General features: G+C 37.7%; 1 protein-coding gene across 4 annotated transcripts in view; it reads right to left on the bottom strand.

Moving 5' to 3' along the window:
- Positions 1-5,728: 5,728 nt before the first annotated feature.
- Positions 5,729-10,242, bottom strand: part of AZIN1 (antizyme inhibitor 1) — a 35,235-nt gene continuing 30,721 nt past the window's right edge. For 3 of the 4 annotated variants that reach the window (XM_012643607.1, XM_012643605.1, XM_012643606.1), the window contains 3 exons: positions 9,180-9,295; positions 8,613-8,827; positions 5,729-8,050 (listed from right to left, as the gene is read on the bottom strand). In XM_012643607.1, the coding sequence (XP_012499061.1) occupies positions 7,939-8,050; positions 8,613-8,827; positions 9,180-9,295 (443 nt within the window). In that variant the 3' untranslated portion in view covers positions 5,729-7,938. The remainder of the gene's footprint in view (positions 8,051-8,612; positions 8,828-9,179; positions 9,296-10,242) is intronic. The other variant, XM_012643608.1, reaches the window with a different exon arrangement.

Genomic DNA, 10,242 nt, shown 5'->3' with positions numbered 1-10,242 from the left:
AGGCATTAGATTCTAGGAGCATGCAACCTAGATTCCTCGCATACAGTTTACAGTAGGGTTTGAGCTCCTATGAGAATCTAATGCTGCTGCAGATCTGACAGTCCTAGTCCTCCCACATTTTAGCTTGAGGTTATATGCACAAAGGGCCAATGATCAGTTTCTACCTTGAAAGAATAAAGGCCTAGGAACAAAGCAGTTCAAAGCAAGGATTTTACTCAACCCTTCACCACGAGCAACCCCATTCCCCTTTTGAAACTTACAGGCATAACTAAAGGTTAGAACCAGGTTACCAGTGTTATGACCCATCGTTACTGTGGAAAACTTAATCCCCAATGCAGCAGTGTTGAGAGGTGAAGCCTATTAAGAGGTGATTAGGTCATGAAGCTATCGTTACCTAAACCAATTTTAAAATGATGTCTTTGGGGACCACTAAAGTTTTCTTCCCTCTCCCAGCAAGCTTTTTAAGTGTCTTGTTTACATTCTTGCCTCCAACAGAATCGTAAAATTAGCAAAGGAGAAAGCCAAACCTTGAAAATGCTCTCATTTCCTTTATTTCTGTTGAGAACCTAACAGTAAGGAAGGGTAGGTTTAACCCATAAAGTAATTAAATCTGAAGGGCATTACTGAGTACCAAAACACATGGAGACCTGGATGCAATGAGACTGGTCTGTAGTGACATAAAAGCAGCATAGGGTATGTGTTTCAAAGACTTACATAAGTTAGAGGTTAAAACCATCCCACTCATTAAAGTTTAAAAACAATTTCAGATGCAGAAATTAAAATTCTATTTCTGCATATCACTCTGGTAAGGGATTGTTGGTTAGGTGTACAATCAATCCACAAAATGTATAAAACTTCATATACTATTCCTATAATCTTGCACAGAACTTTACATTTTTATATTTTGAATGCCAGAGTACCTTCAAAATGCCTCTCAAATTTAGTTCCAAGAGGCAGACAAAGGCAGTTTGGATGGTCTCCCAAAATCTAAAAGGCCCCTTATTTTGACAATTATATTTATGCATATGGTACATATTAAGGGACACATTGTCACCAGTGGATTGGAAATGCACCTATTCTTATTCTTTCCAAAACTAAAAGGGCATATTTAAAAGGGCAAAACTCACAAGTTTGGGTAGATCAAAAGAGATGAAAAAAATGAAACCTGGAAAGTAGACAGATTAGTACATAATTTAGCAGCTTCAGGAAATCAAATCCCAAGGCCAGCAGTGGGGAAAACAAAATACTCAGAAATTCAAAAAAAGTACAGGAATTGGCAGCAGTCTTACCTCTCTGTATGTGGAGGCAAAATAAAGATTAGCTGTTTAAGCATTCAAATCCCAGATCCTTTTTCCTGCACTACATGTCTGGGCAAGAGCCCTCTCTCAGTTGGCAAGATTGAAGGTTCATTCTCTAGAGAAGATAACCAGGTCTCTGATGGCAGACATACTCTCTAGAATGGCAGGGGTGCCTCCTGCACACTGAAATCAGAGGCCCAACCCTCTTACACTGCTGGGCTTCTAGAAGCTGGCAGATGGCCTATCACCCTTCAGGCAAGAGATATGAAGAACACTGATTTGAGGATCAGCTAAGACCTCAAAATAATAACATAGAAAGTTCTCATCTGATCTCCTGGGACATATTTTTTCAGTTGACAAACTGCACTCATGCAGTCAGAGCTGCCTATTGGCTCTGCAGTTCCCCACTCAGATACAGGGTTACCAAACATTTGAGGAATGCCTGGAATCATAAAAGGTACAGGTTAATTGAAAAACAAGACACTTTAAGATAAATTTGGGCTGGTTGTGGTGGCTTACAACTGTAATCCTAGCACTCAGGGGGGCTGAGGCGGGAGGATCCCTTGAGGTCTGGAGTTTGAGACCAGCCTGAACAAGAGTGAGACCCTGTCTCTACCAAAAATAGAAAAAATTAGCCGGGTGTGGTGGTGCATGCCTGTAGTCCCAGCTACCTGGGAAGCTGAGGCAGGAGGATCGCTTGAGCCCAGGAGTTTGAGGTTGCTATGAGCTAGGCTGACACCATGGCACTCTAGCCCAGGCAATAGAGCAAGACTGTCTCAAAAGAAAAAAAAAGGATAAATCTGACTATCCAGAGTTTTTTTTTTTGGGGGGGGGGCAGTGTCAAGGCAAGGAGACAAACTTCCAAAACACTTAACATTCTCAGAGATAGAAGATATTGTTGCAACCTTAGCTTGGAAATTAAAAATTGCATGAGTGAAAGACAGAAGGCTTGGAATACAGAGCTGAGAAAACCTCCCAGAAATTGGGAGCAACTGGAGAAACAAAATAGAAAATAGATGGGAGGAAATCAACAAAATCCTGAGAATTAAAATCCCTAAACTTTAGCCAAGTATCCCCTCCTCTACATACTGCTAAAAATTGAGTAGTGACAAAGTTGTAAGCATAGGCGCATGTCAGATGAAGTCTGGCACCATTATTTACAAAAAGGTTTAACTGAACTCTGGGGCTAAGTTCGACCCAAATAAGATTCTATCAGTTTACTGCAAGATCTTTTGCACTCCCACGCAACCCCTTTGCTCTATTGCAATGCACAATCACTTCATCTGTTACTCAATTGCAGATACTTAATTTTTCAATTGCTTGTAACTGATGCAGCGCTAATCTTCACACTAGGCCATATCGGCAAATAAAATCAACTCCAAAGGGTTTTTTTTTTTTTTTTGGAGACAGTCTCACTGTGTTGTCCTGGCTAGAGTGCCGTGGCGTCATCTTAGCTCACAGCAACCTCAAACTCCTGGGCTCAAGTGATCCTCCTGCCTCAGCCTCCCGAGTAGCTGGGACTACAAATTTTTTCTATATATTTTTAGTTGTCTGATTAATTTCTTTCTATTTTTAGTAGAGACGGGGTCTCGCTCTTGCTCAGGCTGGTTTCGAACTCCTGAGCTCAAACAATCCGCCCGCCTAGGCCTCCCAGAGAGCTAGGATTACAGGCGTGAGCCACCGCGCCTGGCCCAAAGGGTTTTGACAGCCATAAACAGTATTGTGGTAGAATCAGGGTTTGAAAGACCATTTAAGAATTGACTTGCTTTTAAAGTTGCATTATACGGGTCAAGAAATTCAGGAGTATGAAAAATGGTTGTTATCTGCTCCACTTAGTATATGGCAAGACAACAAAAATTGAGCATGTTAAGCATTCTACTACTAATGGCCATTTTTAAAAATACTTAGTTTGACTAGTTCCAGTTCCCAATAAACAAAACACAAATCCCTCAACTGTGTAACATTGAAGTCAGATTGCCCTTTGAGCCAGGGGTGGTTTCAGTGTTCCTGCATCTACATTCCCTTCTAGGTGAGGACACATGTAGCACTACCATCCGTATGTAAAGGAAAAAACTCCTCAGTATGTTTGAGTAGGAACTGTGACTTTTTAGTCAGAAAACTTTTCAGGTTAGCTTTATTTGTTTACTTACTTTGAAACAGAGTCTCACTCTGCCACACAGGCTACAAGTGAGTGCAGTGGCATAATTCAACAGCTGATTGCAACCTCAAACTCCTAGGCTCCAGCAACCCTCCTGCCTCAGTCTCTCGAGTAGTTGGGACTACAGGTGTGCACTACCATGCCTGGCTAATTTTTCTATTTTTTTAGTAGAGATGGGGTCTCGCTCTTGCTCAGGCTGGTCTCGAACTCCTGAGCTCAAGTGATTCTCCTGCCTCTGCCTCCCAGAGTGCTAGGATTAGACGTGAGCCACCTCGCTCAGCCTCAGGTTAGCTTTAAATTACCCAAATAGATGATCATACATTACTGCTATTTCTTCAAACTTACAACATAAATCACTTCCCTATTTCTTTCTAATGCCCCAAATTAGCAACCTGAGGGTGAGCAAAAAACCCAATCCAAACAATCCTTGATTCAAATTTGATTCCAGTCCCAGCCAGAGAAAAAGGCTACGGGAACCACAGATGTATCTTTTGCTTCAAAATACAGCCACCCTTAAAGCTGGTAGCTAGCTAACACTTCATGTAGGCAGAGCTCAGCCTCCAGCAAATTCCAGTCAAAACCAAGATTGGGCCACGTTTATCCCCCATTATGGAAGCCTGCATCTGCCATTACTTGCACCATATTTTTTCCCCCCTTCAGGATGGATGAGATTCATAGGATTTATTTACAACTTGAATGTGGAAAACTAAATTTTTGGTTTTACATTAACATTTTAATTGATTCCTCTTAGTCAATTTAAGTTTCTACAATTAATTGTGCTTTTAGATACTACAAGGTTATATTAAAAAATCAAATCAACTAAATAACAGGCAGCAATGCATAACCTTCCCGACACCCACCCAAAAGTTCAATTTACAAGGATAAAGCAGAATGGCCAAGCATATGCTACAGTCATCTTAGTATCGAGCATCAACACTGGTGCCATCTGCATCCATGTAGCAGGACTGTAGCCAGGCACTTTTTATTTATTTAGAGACAGTCTCACTCTCCTGCCTGGGCTAGAGTGCTGCAGTGTCATCATAGCTCACAGCAACCTCAAACTCCTGGGCTCAAGTGATCCTCCTGCCTCAGCCTCCCGAGTAGCTGGGGACTATAGGCATGCACTACCGTGCCCGGCTAAATTTTTCTGTTTTTAGTTGTTTGGCTAATTTCTTTCCATTTATAGTAGAGACGAGGTCTCACTCTTGCTCAGGCTGGTCTCAAACTCCTGAGCTCAAGCAATCCTCCCACCTCGGCCTTCCGGAGCACTAGGATTATAGGTGTGAGCCACTGTGCCCAGCCGCTAGGCACTTTTTAGAATAGTAATCTTTAATCCCCAGTAACCTGGCAAAGTTGGGTTTTACTGCCTCCATCCTACAGACAAGGAAGCCAGAGCAACTTGTCAGAAAGAATAAAAACTAATGGGTGATAAGATTTGATGTTTATTGAACCATTACTGTATGCCAGGCACTGTTCTAAACTTAAAATCTTATGAAGCTGCTACTTTTATTATTTATTACCATTTCCTATCTGGGAAAACTGAAGCACAGTAGGGTTAGGCGAATAGCCTATTTTCACACAGGTAGTGTAAGTGGCAGAGGCAGAATTTCAGTCAGGCAGACAGGAGTCAAAGTCTACACCTGTAACTATCACCTTATACTACCCAAATTGCCTAAATAATAAAATCTTTAGATTTAATATTCCTTCTGGAAAAACAGTGAATGAAAGAAAAGTTCCTATCAAGTCACCCAGTTAACTCAAGTGTTTAAAGAACAAAGATGTTCATTTTCATTTCAGCAAGAGTTCAGAAGACTTCTTAAAGCCAAGACAGGTTAGTTAGCAACTATATACTCTAGAAACAAAGGGGAGGTAAAGGGGATTGCAGAGAATGTGGCTTTTCTAACTCAATATTTGCATTGAATGGTATCAGTGTCCATGTTTACTTGGAATAACATCTAGCTTAATTTATATCGATCTATTTCATTTACTCCAAGTTTAAAATTGTTAGGCCAGTGAACTCATATCTAGAAAGAGTAGCTCTAGAAACATCTTAGTGCTCATATATATATATATACACTTTATCAATACTTTCATTGTTCCATAAGTAACAATGAATCTCATCCCACCACCTTTTTTATCAGATTCAATTTACTTTGTAATAAAGCAAGTAAGATTGCTAAAGAACACTTGCAAGCTAATATACACAAAGTTGATGGTAAAATTTCACCTCTATTTCATGGTAGAAGCCGTCAAAGTAAAACGTGAGGAGGAATAAAAACATTTTATCTATGTATTCAGAATCACACACGAGTTACCTTTACAGTTCAATTTACTATATAGAAATCATTTGGGTTTTATATTTTCAGTTAAATTTTGAACTGAGATTACAATATTGTAACAAAAAAATTTACATTAATTCAGTACTTTTTTAGCATACCAAATTGAAATACATAGGTTCAAACTTCAGATTTATGGCAAACAGTCTTCAAATACAATACAGACATTTCTTAAAGTTACCATATTATTCACATGTGATATCTGCAACTCTTGAGCTGTTTCACATAGAACAGCTCTCCTATGTGAGATGGCAAAACCGATATGCCACAAAGTTCAAGGCTGTATAGTTAAGCCCAGGACTCAAAAGTTGTACCATCTTTAAAAAGGTTTGGCATTTCTGGACCACAACAATGCACAACATGTAAAGAAGGTAGGAAACAATTCCTCCTCCTTGTACGGCTTAAAAAAAAGTTGCATGGTAGCTTGGAATTTTGCACAAAATCCCACAGTATACCTTGGAAAAGTCCAAGGGCAATTAGATGACAATGGATTGGGATCCTAAACTTTTTTAATTAATAGAACCCATGAAATTCAAATGGGCATTAATCAAATCAAAAAAATATTAAGCACCTACTGGTTTAAGAGATTGAAATTTATTAGAGATTCATGATCAATTTCTTTCCACCTTGAAATCAAGGTGTTAAAAACCAGTTACTAAGTGCATTCCAAACTTCTCCTATGTAACACAGGTAGAATTTTCTGTCCATTGGCACCAAAGTGAAGTCACATTTCCTCTTGGGAGACAGAAATTCCACATCTGAACATAGAGTAAGTTAGGAAAAAAATGACCCCTGTGTTTATTTTATTACTATTGTGATTCTGAGAGCTAGGAGTACTAATATACTACCAATGAACAAAGCAAATTCCTGGCAACAATTGTCAGGTTAGTGATACTAACTCCCTTCCCCAACCACTGTAAAATTTTAGTATGAAAAGAATTAAAATTAGTAAGCTGAACAAATGGGAAAAAGAAACTAAGGGAATTGTTCCAACCAACAACAAAGTCCTAAATTTGAAATCATTGCAATTGAGAAACTGAAGAAGATAAGTGTGCTTCACCCCACCCCCCAACTCTGAATTTAAATATTACGTGCAAAAGAGCATCAGGTTTCTGAATAAACATGTAGCCCTTCTTTTAAGTTTTAGTGCTCTGCAGTTTTCTGCAATTTTATTTCCCTTCCCCCAAGTTTCTTCTAAGTATTTAATAGAATCTTCCATTTCAGCCGAACGAATTGTGATTCAAAGATTTACTAAGGTACTCTATGCATCTATCTATACAGAAACACCTATTATTACAATTGGTTTATGCAGGATTAACATTTTTGGTGTTAAAATTGTTAAACATCATGCTTACTGCACATCAACTCTCCATAATGAATCTGAACTTCACAATGATTTACCAAACACTTTACTTAAATTACTAATTAAATAATTGAAAAATGCACCGAGCCAAACTAAACTTAAATGGGCTATAAAGAAAAATAACTTTCAAAACAGTCCAAATACACATCTATTTCAAACCTACCTTTGCTAGCTAGCCCCTTTCCCAAAGTTTTAGCCTGAAAAAACAGTAAAATCTACACAAAATTTTATTGCAATCATACAAGGGTTACATTAGGTCAAATACAACAAATACTATGATGCAATTTTACATTTATTAAACTACAGTTCAAAGCACAAATTTACACATTCTAAATACACTAAACGTATCTAATGAAGTCACACTGGTCTTCCACTGACATCTGATATATCTGGGTGAAAGACATTAACTTTACAAGACTTTTTAAACACGAATCCTTAGTATAAAAACTGTGTACTTGTATGTAAACGGTTTAATGGGGAACCCAATTAATGGGCTTCCATCTCCACTAAGTCATCCATTTTGTTGCATATTTTATTTTAAACGCTTAAGGGGTAGGACAAACTGTTAAGTTTAAATCTGGATATATTATCTAAATCTCCCATTACCCCCAATGAATTATAGATGAAAGCTGATTTTGTCTGGTCCCAAATAGCTATTATTAATAGTTTTATTTCCAAGAGAATTAACAGAGTAATAAGATTGTTTGAATTTTTTCCACAATGGAATGTCGACCAGACAAACTTAACCTGCAACTTCAGATCTAAAGAAGCGTTAATGCCTGTTTAAGCTTCAGTGGAAAAGCTGTCTTCTTGGCTCAGCTGAATGCAAGAAGGCACAAAGAAGAAGTTCTTCATCATTGTGTCTGAAGTAACTCCAGCATCTTGCATCTCATACCTAAATAAAAATAAGCAAAATTCTGAATCGAAGCCCAAAAACCACACAATCACATAACAAATGGAAAATGAGATATACCTATAACTAGTCTTCCAAAAAACCCTTAAAAGATTATCATTTTTCTACTACAGTCATGTGCTGCATAGCGACATTTTGAACAAAAATAAACTGCATATACAACTGTGGTAGCGTAAAGATTATAATGGAGCTAAAAAATTCCTATTGCCTAGTGATGTCACAGCTGTCATGATATAAACTTCTATGTTTAAGTATCTTTAGATATACAAGTAACTTATGATTGTGTTAGAACTGCCTACAGTATTCAATATAGTAACATGTTGTACAGGTTTGTAGCCTAGAAACAATAGGCTACACAATATAGCCTAGGTGTAGTAGGCCGTACCATCTCGAGATAGCCTTATGACACATTATTCAAAACAAAATCTCATTAAGGGACACATGGACTGTACTTGTAAGTATAGTCATTACAAAATTAAAGTTATTAGCAAATCTAAAATGTCACCTCAAATATCCCACCTGCTTTAAAATAAAATCACCTTACCAATCACTGAATGACATCATGTAATAAATAGCTGGCCTCTGAAAATCATTAAAAGCAGATGGTTCATGGAAAGAATCTGCTCCCATGTTTTCAAAGATAAGCCAATCTCCCACATTCAGCTCAGGAAGAAGACAGCTTTCCACAATTTGATCAAGCTCATCACAGGATGGACCCCAAAGGCTGCTTGTAAACAGAGGCTCATCTTCCTTGTATTTCTGTAGGGAAAGATTTTTTAAAAAAATTATTCATTTCTACTCACACTCATGCAGGTGTTGAATCTGGGGTAGATCAGAAAAGCATTATTCACTATCTCAGGTACAATGTGCCTATAGAACAAAGCCTAGAATCAGAGGAAGGGGTGTTCCCTCTTAAGCCTCAGTGGTACCATTAACTCCATATGAGGGCAACTAACTTAAGGGACTCAGCCATAAAAATGCAAATCCTACAAAAGGGGGCATTTTTCCCCATCCCAAAATATTTCTCAAAAAATTGGGACGCATCTTAAAAATAACAGTTCAGTTTATAAACTGCCAAATAGTTTCTAATATTATTTGTGTTAAAACTTACCTTGTGGACCTCTGGAATGGTATTTAAGTCCTCAGACAGTTTACTTGCAAAAGAACCATAAACACCATCATTCATATAATACATGAAGGCTGGTTCATCACTTCCGGTTTTTTCTACTGAAATAAACATGAAAAAGGACGGTGAGTTTATAGTAAGATGTCATATATACTTAGTACACAAGGCTTATCAAATAGACTGAAGTGATAGCTTTTAATTAATTTAATCTTCGCATTTCTCAAAATATTTAAGTTAACTAAAAAAGACTGATATGCAGACATACCTTAAAATATAACAGTTAGCTTAAAAAACTGAACATACATTTCACAAAGGAAGATAACCAATGAGCAAATGAAAAAGTCTCTACATTAATCACCAGGTAAATGCAAATTATAAGCTACCACCACCACCATCTACCTACTGAGTACATAAAGACAGTTAACAGGAAACACCAGGGAAGATGAGGAGTGATCAGAACTCACATGTATACACTGCCAGTGGGAGCATACAATACCAACTATCACTTTGAAAACATCCATTCTAGCACCCAGCAATCATACTCTTAGCACGACCAATACTCATTTTCTGTTTTTTAAAATACCACTCTCCACAAAAATGAACCAGGACTCTTTGGACAAAGAACTGTTTATAGGACTGAAGCAGGGAAAGGATAAAATGAGCCTGGAACATCTTGATATTCCACAAAATAAAGAAGTGCTGAAAGAATATGGGGTGACATGTTAAAAGGACCCAAATCTGTGATGGTAAAATACATAATGAAAATAATAGATTATATAACCTATTGAATAAATACCTCTAAGTCTAAACAATATAAATATGAAGGAAGGAAAAGTTCTTCTTTAAGCAAAGGCCAACTAATACAGACTGAACAATGGAGTGAGAAATTTTGAGCTTAATGACAAGTTAAATAGAAAAAAAAAATTTTTTTTAAAAAGACATTCATCAATAGATGCTGTAACTAAATGGGGTGAAAGTCTGCTGAGAAACAGGTAGCTTATTTACAGTTTCAAATTACTTTGTCATTTCACAATGGAGGAACCTGCCT

This window comes from Propithecus coquereli, unplaced genomic scaffold (assembly GCF_000956105.1).
Source record: "Propithecus coquereli isolate 6110/MARCELLA unplaced genomic scaffold, Pcoq_1.0 Scaffold2, whole genome shotgun sequence".
Lineage (NCBI taxonomy): Eukaryota > Metazoa > Chordata > Mammalia > Primates > Indriidae > Propithecus > Propithecus coquereli.
The sequence above is the reverse complement of the archived record's forward strand: the minus strand, read 5'-3'. Positions and strand labels throughout refer to the sequence as shown.